The sequence below is a fragment of the Diceros bicornis genome, chromosome 30, assembly GCF_020826845.1.
Source record: "Diceros bicornis minor isolate mBicDic1 chromosome 30, mDicBic1.mat.cur, whole genome shotgun sequence".
Lineage (NCBI taxonomy): Eukaryota > Metazoa > Chordata > Mammalia > Perissodactyla > Rhinocerotidae > Diceros > Diceros bicornis.
Genome location: NC_080769.1, coordinates 14,100,108 through 14,115,012, shown reverse-complemented (window position 1 = coordinate 14,115,012; position 14,905 = coordinate 14,100,108). Strand labels below are relative to the sequence as shown.

General features: G+C 41.7%; 1 protein-coding gene across 1 annotated transcript in view; it reads left to right on the top strand.

Annotated features, from left to right (window-relative positions):
- The window catches only part of LOC131394239 (centrosomal protein kizuna-like), a 69,108-nt gene that overhangs the window by 29,529 nt on the left and 24,674 nt on the right, over positions 1-14,905 (top strand). Inside the window, exon 5 of the mRNA XM_058525457.1 lies at positions 12,542-12,612. Coding sequence (XP_058381440.1) covers positions 12,542-12,612 — 71 coding nt within the window. The remainder of the gene's footprint in view (positions 1-12,541; positions 12,613-14,905) is intronic.

Sequence of the window (14,905 nt, the reverse complement as noted above, 5' to 3'; positions counted from 1 at the left end):
TTTAAATTTGGCCAAAAAAATTTATTTATTATCTGCCTGCACTGTTGGGTAAAATAAAATATACCTCTTTAAAGTGCCTTTTGTGCTTCTAGAGATTACTTGTCATCCATCATGTTTGTCCACTTGCTGGAGTTCACAGAGACAAACTGATGGTAAGGCCCAGTGTGTTAGTGCCAGGCCCGTCTACATATTCCCCAGGAAGGACTGGGCATGGGCTGGTCAGACTGATGCCCCTCCAGCTGGAATTATTTTGATGGGAATGCAAATAGAAGACATGAAAGAAATTGAGGTCTTGAATTCTAGGATAGTGTTTTTTATAACACATAGTCTTTAATCTTTAGCTCCATAGTGTTTGAATTCTTTAATAGAGGTTTTTTCAGCAAAGGACTGATGAATATTTTGTAAGCTAAAGTCAGGTATCACGTGGAGAAATAACTAATAGAAACCCTCAGCACAGACCAACTTGTCTTTTAGCCAGAGAAGGTTCTGAGTTAATCTAGAGTAGACCATAAGCTCTGTGCAGACAGTACTTGTGGCCGTCTTATTGATCGCTCATTGCCAAGCCATGGACGCCATGGAAGCCCTGGACTGGTCTAACAGCAATCATATAAAAACATACTGTAAAAATAGGTGTCATGGATTTCTCTAATCTAGGTTTAAATCTTGGCCTGTCATTCAACTCGTGGTGTTAAGTATTTCTTCAGTATTGTGCTGAGTGCGACATGAAACTTCAAGTAAGATAAAAATTCAGAAGTCCAATTGTTGTTCTCAACAAGCTTTTGGTCTTGTTGAGAAGACTAGACAGACGTGACATAACTAGAGAACAGTACAATGTAGGATGTTGTCTGTATTGTGCTAAAGGAATTCAGGGATAAGAAAGATCCCTGTGAATGAGGTAGTCAGAGAAGCTCCTAGACAAGTATGAGAAGAGCTAGTCTAAGTAAGCCTGATATTTGGATTGATCAAATTGGAAAAGAACAAAGGTTATCTGGCATCTGTCCTGACTGGAGAAGCTCCTAGACAAGTATGAGAAGAGCTAGTCTAAGTAAGCCTGATATTTGGGTTGATCAAATTGGAAAAGAACAAAGGTTATCTGGCATCTGTCCTGACTGGACAATCAGGTATTATTTAGCACTGGCATACCATGGTGGGGTGGGGGGTGGGGATACAGGCAACAAAGGGTGCATTGTCTGTAGAGCATTTATAAACAGTAATAAAACCACTAAAACTGTTTTCTCTTATCGCCATTCCTAAGAATGGCAGAGATAAAATACTCCTCCCTGGAGGGAGGCTGCTCCCACCCGCACACCCTGCCTATACCCCACTGTGGTACCCCAGCATTGGTGAGCGTCTGCTAACTTCCGCCATTGTACCAGCATTTCAGAGGAGGTGCAGAAACATCAAGCCCTGGTCCTTGCTCAGGGTCTACCACCTGGGGTGGGAGGTGAGACTAGAGGCAGTCTAAGCTGGAGACCCCAAGCCTGCAGACCAGCTCTGTTTGTCCAGCATAGTATTTAACCTCCTTTTGAATTAGCTGCCAGATTTTTAAATTTGGGAGATGTCACATAAAAATAAAACTAGCAATTGTGAATTTCCAGCTTCTCTTGAAAACTAGGAAGATCGACGTCACTGAGACACATTCCACTGCGGGAGCTGAGAGTGACTGGCCCTTTGAGTGAGGCACACACCCCAGTTTTTCGCGAGCCCACCCCACCAGCTGTAGGTGCTTGACTTCCCCCCAGCTGAGCCGTGAATGACTGTTCTCCCTCTCTGCCACCCCCACCACTGCTCTCACACTTACGCACTCTTCCCCTGCCATCTAGAGCACAAGTTCAGTCTCCTGGCTGTGGTCTGGGTCTCGTGTCTGTCCCCTCACCAACTGCATCTGTGCACGGCTGCCAGGCTAACCCTCTCAAAAACACTGCTTTCAAGAAACCAGCCATAGCTCAGAAATCCGCAAGATTTATTACTATTTTCTCACCCGAGTTTCATATTGAATTTTATTTCCCATTACTATCTTATCACCACAAACAGCAACCCCCACCTGGCCAGACTTGTGTCCTTGCTGGTCCCGACACCCCTCCTACCATGGCATTTCCTCACACCTTTGCCTGTGCCACCCCTTAGCTTAAAGGGTCATCTCCCCTTCTGTCTAAATCTTGCCCAGCTGAAGTTCCTCCTCCATAGTCAAGCCCTTGTGATGCCAAGGAGCTCTCTGTCTCTCTACTGCCTCACAACTCCTGATTGCCTTCCCAGTGATTATGTGCTCTCCTTTGCTGCTCTGAAATTGGCTTACCTCCGATGGGCCTGTCTTCCTTTTCTTAAGGGCAGGTGTTATTTTGTGAATTGAGTGGTGACGACATAAAGCCTTCCAGGAAGAATTAGGAACCAGATTTTGCCAAAGGAAAAAGAAGTATTATAGGTACTATAAGTCATATAGGCCAGGAGTCTGGAAGGTTTTTTGTTTGTTTGTTTTTTAATTTATTTTTTAAATTATTTTATTGAGGTCATATTGGCATATAACATTGTATAAATTTCAGGTATACAATATCATATATCAGTTTCTGTATAGATTGCTTTGTGTTCACCACCAATAGTCTAGTTTTTATCTGTGACCATACATATGTGCCCCTTTACTCCTTTCACTCTCTGCCTACTCCCTTCCCCTCTGGTAACCAATAATCTGTTCTCCGTATCCACGTGTTTATCTTCCACATATGAGTGAAATCATACGGTGTTTATCTTTCTCTGTCTGGCTTATTTTGCCTGGTATAATACCCTCAAGGTCCATCTATTTTGTCACAAATGGCATGATTTTGTCTTTTTTTATGGCTGAGTAGTATTCCACTGTATCTATATACCATGTCTTCTTTATCCATTCATCCGTTGATGGGCACTTGGGTTGCTTCCATGTCTTGGCTGTTGTGAATATTGCTGTGATGAACATAGGGATGCATAAATCTCTTTGAATTGTTGCTTTCATGTTTTTGGATGAACACTCAGTAGTGGGATATCTGGATCATATGGTATTTCTATTTTTAATTTTATAAGAAATCTCCATACTGTTTTCCATAGTGGCTGCACCAGTTTGCATTTGCACCAGTTATGTATGAGGGTTCCCTTTTCTCCACATCCTCTCCAATATTTGTTATTTCTTGTCTTGTTAATTATAGCCATTCTGATGGATGTAAGGTGAAATCGCATTGTAGTTTTGATTTGCATTTCCCTGATAATTAGTGATGTTGAACATCTTGTCATATGCCTGTTGGCCATTCATGAACAAAATGAAAAAACAACCCACCAACTAGGAGAAAATATTTGCAAACCATATATCCAACAGGGGGTTAATTTCCAAAATATATAAAGAACTCATACAACTCAACAACAAAAAACAAAACAACCCGATCAAAAAATGGGAGGTTTTTGGCAGCAGAGCTCAGAGGTGAAGGATCCAACACAGGATGTGGCCCAGAAGGACTAAGAATCTTAGGCTTAGAGTTTAGACAAGAGCTTGAGACACGGCAAGGAACTGGAGCGCCCATAGGGTGGCCTAGGGTCCAGAATAGGGCTTGAATGGGGGGTGGGGGGGTGGGGGTGGGGGACGGACATGACACGACATTTATATTTCCTTCCCAGGATAAAAGCCTGCTTCAGAGTCAGGGTGCCTGAGCCTACACTTGTCACTCACCCTCTAATAGACAAACAGAGCACATCTCTTTCATCCTTTTGATATTAGGCACATGGCCATCAAATGGATCCAGTAACTTAACCCACTGTTGTACTAACTACAAGTTAGTAAGATGTTGCTAATTAACACATTGCTTTACAAGTTGCTTCATTTTCTTTTTGGAGTACATGTTGAATATTCCCAACTACGTATGTCATCAGCTTCTTTAAAGTAGAAATACTGTTTTGTCTTTGATATCTTCTCCTATAGCTTTTTAGAATCATGCTTTCCCCCAAATAGATATTTTTTTAAAGGAAGTTTCTAACCAGTCTCTTTGGAAGCTACTATGATACCGTGACAGACCTAACCTAAAACAGTGGCCAAATTGTTAGACTAGACCAGTCCCCCAGTAGACTGGAAATAGATAATGAAGGCTAAATCCCTCTTTCCCTCCCTTCCTCTTCTTACTAAAAATAAAGAAAATTGTATTGCAGTGGGATCTGAATGGAGAAATAATAGTCATTTTTCTGCGTTCAGAAATAGAGGACATAACCAGTATCCAGCCAGCAGTTTTCAATTTCTTAGCAGTGACGATTTAAGTAAATTTCACATGAGTTGTGGAGATCTAACTTTGTTATGATTGACAATAGAAAATTAGCCTTTTCTGCTGTTAAGATTATCTAGCATTCCTATCAGTCAGGTGGAATGTGGAATGAGATTGCATAGCTGTCGATTTGAAGGTCATTAAAGTCTTCAAAGGGTTAAAAGTTACTTCCACTGATGGATTTAAAACTGCCACATACACACAAACAAGGTTTTCAAAATGCCCCATTTTGCATCTTTGTCGAGAGATAGTCTAGTTGCTGCATTTTTGTGTCTAGATTATATTACAGATATGTCAATAAACCACGAAGAACCTCCATAGATTCTAGAAGCTGGGCCATCTGTGCTTAAATAAACATCTCATGCAGCACCTGTTTTATTTTATAGGCTCTATAATCACAGTGACATTCTGAAAGAAGACCTTGAAGCCTGTGGAACAGCTGTCCTTCACCAGCCTCCGAGACTCTTACCTGGAGGTGGCAGCCATGAAAAGCAAGTCAGGTATTATTGGGATGAAATTGCTGCTGTGGAAGGATGGCCATTCTTGTTCCCAGATGCTTCCAAATGAAAACAAAACACTAGTCCACACGGTCACCACTGGGATAGACACTTGTAGTTGTCAGTTTAACTGTTTTATGGACTTGACCATTAACTTCTTTGTAAATGTATTTGTTTCTAATTGTTAATTGGATATATCCACTCAATCCCTACTCATAACAACGTTTTAAGGGCTTACTTGGGGGGAGGGAGCACAGGTAGCCTTCATCTGGTATATTAGCATACCTTCGTGAACAACCCAGGATATAATCTAGTCTAGCCACCACCCTAGAGGGATGTCATTGGCAAGTCCAAACCCCAGATGGATTCCTCAATTTCCAAGGTCATGCTGGTGATACAGGCCCCCAATCTAGAAGATACAGGCCCCCAATCTGCAAGTATGGTCTCTGGACCAGCAGCATCAACAAGACCTGGGAACACGTTTTCCCCGCCCAGGCCTCACTGAATCAGGAATCTGGGGGTAAGACCCAGCCACCTGGGTTTTAATGAGCCCTTAAGGGAACTACCCTCCCTCAGGTTTGAGAGCCACCACTTCAAGGATATCCCTTAAAGGCCATAAAGCTAGGATGACAGAGAGAGGGGGTTAATTATTTGCAGGGTAGTTGGCACATGTGAACCATGATTCTTGTACATCCTTCCTGAGTCAATCAGAAATCTGTTCTCTACCCTCTACCCACCTTTTAGGTAGTGTGGGTTTCTTTTCATGGCCTCAGAAGCTTTGTGGCATCTGAGCGACTTATTGAGTTCATAGAATTACATATGTGTAATTTGTGTAATGGTTTGTCCAGTGTTGGCACCTGGTCGGTGCCTAATTCATGTTGCATAATTGTTGCCAGTGACCTAACTCTGATTTTTATTTTGGGGACTGACTATATTTCCTTTTATTAAAATATATCCCCACTATTTACTAGCAGAGAACAAATTATTTCTCGAGCATGGTCAGCAGATGAGTGTCTGTGAAAGCCCACCTGAAAGGACCTTGTTTCGCTGAGAGTGAGAGGGGCTTTGGGTCTGGTTATCTTATATCTAACATCATTTTCTCTACCGTCAGTGTGCCACATAGGCTGTTTTATGTTAATGATTTTCTTCAGAGTAGAATTCAGCATAAATCTCATGAAGGCGTGAGAAGTCAAGATGATGGTTTCTAAAAGGGCCTTGTCACAAGAAGACTTGGCCAATCATATGTTCCATTTAACAGAGCACAAGATGAGGTTCACAAGTCCTGAATGTGTATACATTACCTTCTGCATCTGTACTAGTGATCTCCAAACTGTGGAAAATGCTGGAAATGACCTTCCTGGTCAGTAACTTTTCAACCTGAAGCAGTAAAGGGCAATGCAAGAAAATCCTCTTTCCTGTTTTTTGTTTGTTTTTTTTTTTTTTTGTGAGGAAGATCAGCCCTGAGCTAACATTCATGCCAATCCTCCTCTTTTTGCTGAGGAAGACCAGCTCTGAGCTAACATCTATTGCCAATCCTCCTCCTTTTTTTCCCCAAAGCCCCAGTAGATAGTTGTATGTCATAGTTGCACATCCTTCTAGTTGCTGTATGTGGGACGCGGCCTCAGCATGGCCGTTCAAGCGGTACGTCAGTGGGTGCCGGGATCCGAACCTGGGCCGCCAGTAGCGGAGCGCGTGCACTTAACCGCTAACCCATGGGGCCGGCTCCCCCTCTTTCCTGTTGTTTTATCATGCAAAATAAAAAACAGCAGTCTTAAATACTCCTTTACAAGGCGGTGGAAGAAGCTGTCTGGGGCGGAGTCTTTCTGCACTCTATAGGTCATTTGGTGATTATGTGTTGTGAGGCTCTGTAACCAGGCCCCTGTTTCTTTCTCACTGCTTTTTTGTATCTGTTGATATACTATTTTGCATAAACCACAGTTGTGGTATGTGGCATAGAAAGCATATATGCATTTATAATTCTCTGTGCAAACTGACTTGTTAGACTAAATGATTCATTGTGTGACTCTCTTAACCTACGCTGCCAAACTGTGATTGTGGGTGATGAGATAAAATATCTACATCTACTAGACTAGACATTTGTATAGTTTCTCAACATGCATAAGAGAGCATTGATTTCCATTATGAAAGGTTGCATTTTGCATGACTGTTGGTCTACAGTTATGTATAAATCAGCTTTGCCTAAGAAATGATCCTTCTTTATGACCAACACAAATTTTAAAATTAATATCTGGAGGCTGCAAGACTGCTTCTTTACCACAATCATTTTTTTAAGCCAGATAAAGAAGTCAGGAATGGTTACTAATGTCAGTGTTATGTTCTGTTACGATTAGGATTGCCCTTTTATACCCCATTGTGTGTTGTGACTGGGGGTGCTGTTGAATGCACACTGATTGTCACTGGTTCACTGTCTAGCCTTGGAAAAAGTGCCAAGTGTTTATATGACCTTTGAGAGATAAGCAGTCAGGTCTTTAAATACAGATTCTTTCTAACGAGTTTTATTTATTTATTTATTTTTGCTGAAGAAGATTAGCCCTGAGCTAACATCTGTTGCCAGTCTTCCTCTTTTTTTGCTTGAGGAAGTTTAGCCCTGAGCTAACATCTGTGCTAATCCGCCTCTATTTTGTATGTGGGTCACTGCCACAGCATGGCTGATGAGTGAGTGGTGTGGATTCACACCTGGGATCCGAACCCGTGAAGCAGGGCTGCCAAAGTGGAGCACGCCAAACTCAACCACTAGGTCACCAGGCCAGCCCCTCTAACAAGTTTTAATCATGGCGTCGGGCTCCTTGCTGCTCTTCTTGATCTAGCCACCCTCTGTGCCCCTCAGCACCCAGGAATTATTTTGGGCACTCCCCTAAGTGATATATTCCCATCTGCTTTGAGATCTCCCCTGGACCAAAGCAGTCAACTGGTCAACTTGATAAACTATTTCAGAAACACAGATTTGGAGAGAATGATCTACTTTTGTTCCTTAATTGTTAATGACACTGATGTCATTAGAATTTAAGCCAGGCAGAGTAGGAAGGCTCTAATGGGTTATGAACTCCTTAAAGCCTGTTGAAGAGAACTGTGTTTGGTGTGGCGGCAGCCCTGCTTGTGCCCCTGACCCAACCATGGCTGTCGAGGTCTATCTCTTTACTATAATCTCATCTGCAAGATGGGATACCTGCCCCACAGCGTACTCTAAAAGATAGTGAGAAGACTTCTGAATTCCTGCTCACAAAGTGAAGCATCTTAAAAGGAAAAAGAACAAAACCATTCCTATCATCATTATTGATTTTTGTTATATCAGGGATTAAGTGTTCAAAGACCTTCATATGAAAAATTTACTGTTATTAGGTGGAAGACCAAGTTGTTATTTTAGACAATCGTGAATTATTAAAATATAATTCATGTCATTTGGGGTAATTGATAAAAAATTTGTTCATTATTGCCTTCTGGAAAACATATTTTAACATAAAAATGATTACTAAAGTAATTTTATCGTATATGAAATCCATATTGAGAGTACTCATTATTTTATTTTTTTTCCAGGTGCAACTAATTAATTGTCTCTTGTTAGTGGCTACTTTCAGATACAGTTGCCCAATTGTGCTCTCAAACTCATGCTGAAAAATTGAGTCAGCTTTATATTATTTGGATTACAGTATGTAAAAACCTCTTTATTTTATTCTGCCTATTATGTTCAGAATAAAATTCAGGGTACTTACCATTTTGTCTGCATTTAAAACTTTGGTCAAGTTACCAATCTGTTGTAAATCAGTTGTAATTAGGAAATGTTGGTACATTTACTTAAATTGCAGTTTTCTGATTGGAAGCCATTCCAAGTGTATGAAGTTAATTATAGACTGTTTAAAGTCTATTCTTTTATTATCTTTTTAATTAAAGGAGTATATAATTTAGCTGACATTGAACTTTGTTTTTTCTCTGTGGCATTGATGTTATAAATTTTCCAATGTAAAGTAGACGAAAGAGAAAAAAAAAACTCCTTTAAATCCTTTGTACCTTGGGCCGGCCCAGTGGCACAAGCGGTTAAGTGCTCGCGCTCCTCTGTGGCAGCCCGGGGTTCGCTGGCCCGGATCCCAGGTGCACACCAGCGCACCGCTTGTCAGGCCATGCTGTGGCGGCGTCCCATATAAAGTAGAGGAAGATGGGCACGGATGTTAGCCCAGGGCCAGTCTTCCTCAGCAAAAAAGAGGAGGATTGGCATTGGATGTTAGCTCAGGGCTGGTCTTCCTCACACACACAAAAAAAATCCTTTGTACCACTTTGCAAATTTTCTGATTTGGTGTGTTTATGTAGAAACATGGGCAAGACTCCATGCAAGGAGAGCCATGGCTGTTGTACTCCTCACCCAATTTGTCCTGAAATCAATCTGCACGAAAGCCTGGTTTTGTGCTATAAGTGTTGGCTTAACTGTTCAGAAGTCACAGACTCTAGATGCTGTACCTCCTTCCATAGCTCATTTGCTGTTTGACTCCATGCAAGTCAATTAATGGGTTTTGTCCTTTTGTGAGGTATGTATAATAATTATAGGAAACCTTAGCTAGTTCTTTCATACCAGAGCCCAAAGGATGGTTACAGTTGGGGGGACATTAGTAGCCTCTTGCCTTGGCTTTGCCTCTGCAGAAGTCACATGTATCAGTCACCAGCGAGACGGTCTCTCATAATTCAGTCCATCCCAACTACTTGAATTAACTTAATTCACCCTACTTCCATCCCAACTACTTGAATTAACTTAATTCACCCTACTTAAACTTGTTTCTAAGTTTAACTCAACCTAAGTAAACATCTTTTCAGACCAGAAGCACAATTGATTTACTCATTATGAGAAATGAAACGGCTGAATGGACTAGAATTTGCTGGTAGCCTGTGATTGCATTTTCCCGGTAGGGAAATCTCTTGTGAAACCAAATGTAGAAAAAAGTTGCTTCATTTACATAGAAACAGAACAAAGGAATTGGGTGCATTATGACATTGGTGAGGTCTAGACAGAACCAAGAAAGGCAAGTTGCTGAAGGGGCTTTCTACCAAACCAGCCAGAAACCTTAGAATCATTCTGGGAAGTTTTTAAATAAGTTCAAGGATTCCGATGACCCATCCCACTTTATTCAACTCTTGGGAAAAACTAGAGTTAGGTCAGGCAAAGATTATAACAATTAAGATTTATTAAAGAAGGTTCTGAATTGTACCTAGACTTACTTTTTTTCCAAATATTTTCTTATGAAAATTTCCAAACATACAGAAAAGTAAAAGGAACTGTGTAATGAGCATCCATATACCCACCACCCAGATTCTACCATTGACATTTGATTGCACTCCCATATGTCTGTCTCTTCATATTTCCATCCATCCATCAGTCACAATCTCTTATTTTTATGCATTTCCAAGTAAGTTGCAGACATTAGTACACTGTTTTTTAACTTTTTACTTTGAAATTTTTAAAACATTCACAAAAGCCACTATAATAACATAATGAAGTCCCATGTACCCCTCACCCAGATCCACCAGTTGTCAACATTTTGCTAGTCTTGTTTTATCTTTCCCTCATCCACACTTTTTTCTTTGAGTAGTTTAAAAGAGAGAACATATTTTACTTATAAATACTCACAAATACTTATATCTCTAACATATAAGGATATAATACATTACCATTTAACAAGATACTTTACTTTATCTGATACCTATTTCTTGTGAGTTTGTCTTGATTATCTCAAAAAAGTCATTTTACATTTGCTTTGTTTGTATCAGGATCGAAATGCTGTCACCTGTAAACTGCTGGTTCAATCCAGATACATGATTATACTCCAGCCCAGTTATTTTGGCAAGACAACGTCATAGGTGGTGCTTGTACTTCTTTTTTTTTTTTTTTTGTGAGGAAGATCAGCCCTGAGCTAACATCCGATGCCAATCCTCCTTTTTTTTTTTTTTTTTTTGCTGAGGAAGATTGGCATTGAGCTAACATCCATGCCCATCTTCCTCTACTTTATACGGGATGCTGCCACAGCATGGCTTGACAAGCGGTGCGTTGGTGCACGCCTGGGATCCGAACCTGCGAACCCCAGGCCACCGAAGCAGAGTGCACGCACTTAACTGCTGCGCCACCGGGCTGCCCCAGTGCTTGTACTTCTTATTACACCCCCCTCAGGCCGCATGTGATGTCTGGTTGTCATGTTGTTAGGAAGACTGCTCTGTGGGTTTGAACATTGATAGACTGATGCTTCAGTATAAAGTTTACTGTTATGCAGTTTCCACAAAATTATGATCATTTCCTAGATGCATTCATTAATTTGGACTTACAAAATGGTGACTTTTCTAATTTGTTAATTTCTTCTGCATTTATTAGTTGGAAGAACTTTTCCCAGCAACTACTTGTTAATTGTGAAATGCATTTTTTGACCACAAAGGCAGGATAAATGCTTGATTCTATCCCTTTACTTACCAATTTTCAGAATATCAAGTTGTTTCCCTAGCAGCCTCCAAAGGTTTGTTTATTTGTTTATATTTTCAATTTTGGTGAAACACACATGACATAAAATTTACCATCTTAACCATTTTTGAGTGTACAGCTCAGTAGTGTTAAGTACATTCACATTGTTCTGCAGCAGATCTCTAGAACTTTTTCATCTTACAAAACTGAAACTCTGTATCCATTAAATAGCTCTCCATTTCTCCCTCTCCCAGCACCTAGCAATCACCATTCTGCTTTCTGTTTCTATGAATTTGACTACTCTAGGTGTCTTATGTAAGTGGAATCATAAAGTATTTGTCTTTTTGTGACTAGCTTATTTTACTTAGCATAGTGTCCTTAAGATTCATCCATGTTGTAGAATGTGATGGGATTTCCTTCCTTTTTGAGGCTGAATCCAAAGATTTTTTATTATTTTTAAAACTTTTTATTATTTATTTTTTAAATGAACTTGTACATTTTTATATATTTGCTGTGTTTAAATCCATTGCACTCATTGTTCTTTTTGGTGCTCAAATTGTCCCATCTTTGGCCAGCAGGAACCCTTTCAAGATGGCCTCTGAGGCCTTTTGACATGACTCAGTGGTCTTTGATAGCTTCCGTACTTTCTAGTATGACAAGGTTTTCCAGGCTCATCTTGTACATTTCCTGCCCCAGAACTAGAACAGGGCATTTCCCTAAGGGAACCTGGTTCCTTTTAGTATCTAAATACCGTAGTCTAGGCAGCAATATAGGCTTCCTTTTAACTCTTTCCTAATAATATCTTAATTTTTAAAAAATTTCATAGTAAGTATATAACAGGAATCAACTGTTGTTGAGATGGAAATGTGATCTGTTTCTCTTAACTACACTTAAGAGGAGGCTGACTATCTGTGCAGTGATTTGAAACCATGGCCGCGCATTAGAATCGCTCTGTGAGCCTTAAAAAATCCAAATGGCTGGACCACGCCTCAGGCCAATTTTACTAGACTCTGTAGGGGTGGCATTAGGCACCTGGATTTTGCAAACCTCCCCAAGTAGTTCCAGTATGCAGCCAAAGTTGAGAATGCTCATCTAGCAATGAAATCATAACCAAAATAAAATTAAAAAAGAAATACCAAGACTCTGGAAATTCCCTTAGTCCAGAATATATTAGGTTCTAGACTTTTCTGGATGAACTATCTTCTACCAACTTGATTAAGGGGCCTTTGAAAATATGGGAATCTCATAAGTAACCCAATACTACAAATTTCTAATGTGTCTCCTATTTCTGTGTTATAGATCTGAACAAGCGTCAGCCTCAGGCTTGTTGAGGGCACAGTTGGGTCAGCACATGGCCACCTTGAAAGAACGTGATAATTCTATCACAGAAGAGGTAGCTAAGAAGTCTGAAGTTTTCCAGTCAAAAACGTGGACCAGAGGACAGGGGTTAGTAATTTTTATTTTTTTTAATAAGTTTCAAGATGTACAAATTATTCATTTAAGGAAATAGTCATGTTCTTAACAATGGTTAACATAGTTGAAAAAAGATTAAATAATAGTGAGGTTTTATGGTTGGTTTTAACTTTCTGCTCTCAGGCCTTTTGCATAGTGTTTTATGTAGGAATCTCAACTCCTTACATAACGTTGATTCAGGTTTTGGAGCTAACCTAATTAAGCATATCTACCACAGCATTTTCCAAGGAACTTAGAAGCCTCTTGTGGCATCCTGGTTTTCTTTCTCCACTCCATCCAGACCCGGGAAACAGAGCCGTCTTCCGTGGCTGACGTGTGGGCTGGTGGGCGAGAAGGTCCGAGGGAGTGGAGCCTTGCTGTGCCGGGTCCAGCCTAGGCCAAGGAGTTGGTGTTTATTGAGTAGATTCTGAAAAGCCGGTAGAGCTTTGCGAGCGGGGCTGTCATGAGGTCTCTGCTGCGCCTTGGGGAGTGCTGTCTGCTTGGAGTGGGACTGAGACGGGGAGGAGCGGGCCCTGCTGTGGGCCAGACAAGACAGCGAGGGGCCTGACTCAGGAGCTGGCGCAGAGGGGAGCGTGAGCTGCTGAAGAGACCAGGGAACCCACGGAGCAGACTCCCAAGGAAGGCAGGAGGGGCCTGACTCAGGAGCTGGCGCAGAGGGAGCGTGAGCTGCTGAAGAGACCAGGGAACCCATGGAGCAGACTCCCAAGGAAGGCAGGAGGGGCCTGACTCAGGAGCTGGCGCAGAGGGAGCGTGAGCTGCTGAAGAGACCAGGGAACCCATGGAGCAGACTCCCAAGGAAGGCAGGAGGGGCTCCAGCCCAGGAGCCAGATTTAGAGCGTTCCCGTCGTGGTCCTCGTCATTCCCTGGAGAAGCCATACACTCAGAGAGGTGGCCTTTCCTTTCCTGAATTTAATGTCTTGTGCACGTGTCTAGTTTCATGTATGTTTTCTCATCCTTACATGCAATATAGGGTTTTCTGGCTTTGATGCTTTTTATTTTTATCGTGCACAAAGTTCGAGGATTCTGCATGTGCCCCTCCCGGAGGCGCGGCTTGCCATCTCTGCACTGAAGTCACACACCTGTGTGGCTGTGCGGTCCAGAGCCTCGGCCATCACCCCTCAAGCCTCTCAGAGCACCTTCAGTCCTTCTCAAGCCCCCCTTTCTTTGCCCCTTTGATTAAAAGAGAGTAGAAGTGCTTTTTTAAGCATTTCAAACATACAAACAGAGAGTGATAAAATGAACCCAGGAATCCCATGCCTACCAGCCCAGACTCACATGTGTTGTTACCATTGCACCCTATTTATTTCAGACCTGCTCCTCCTCTTCCTTCTCCTCATCTTCCTACCCCTCCTCCTTTTCCCCCTCCCTCTTGGCTTTTCTCTCTCCCCCTTTCACGCACCTTCCCTCCCTTCTTCTGCTCTTTCTCTCCTCTTCTTCTCCCCTCCTTTTCTCCTTCTCCTCCTCTCCCTCCTCTAACCTCCTTCCTCCCCAATTTCTTTCTCCTGAAATAAATTATTACGGAGATACAGCCCCTGTGCGCTTCTCCTCAAGCCCCTGCCCCTTTTCAGAGGTAATCTTGTGTTATCCTTCCCACACATATTTTCATTTCACTGCACTTCCTGTGACTCAATAAATAACCTATAGTTTTGTTTTGTTTGAGGTATGATACCAGTTGTGTGAATGTTCTTTGAGAAAGAACCATGTTCTTGAGGAAAAACAGAACCTGTGTTTTTTAGATCTGTTCCACACCTATTGATAAATGTAGATCTTTTTTTTTTTTCTTTCTTTTTTTTTTTAAGTCAGGAAGATTAGCCCTGAGCTAACATCTGTTGCCAATCCTCCTCTTTTTACTGAGGAAGATTGGCCCTGGGCTAACATCCGTGCCCATCTTCCTCTACTTTATATGTAGGATGCCTGCCACAGGATGGCTTGATGCACCTGCCATGCATATGTCCACGCCTGGGATCCCAACTTGTGAACCCTGGGCCGCTGAAGCGGAGCAGGGGAACTTAACCACTCTGCCACTGGGCTGGCCCAATAAATGTAGATCCTAAGAAGGATTTGTTTTCCGGTTTTGTTGTCCATTTTCTCTAGTACCATTTTGTAACAACATTGTATTCCATTCTTGTTCACTCGAGTAGGTCGCATCTCAGCCGTGTCAAGGCTGAAATAAGCAGTGGTCCACTGCCCTTTCCTATCTAGTCATCTTCTTT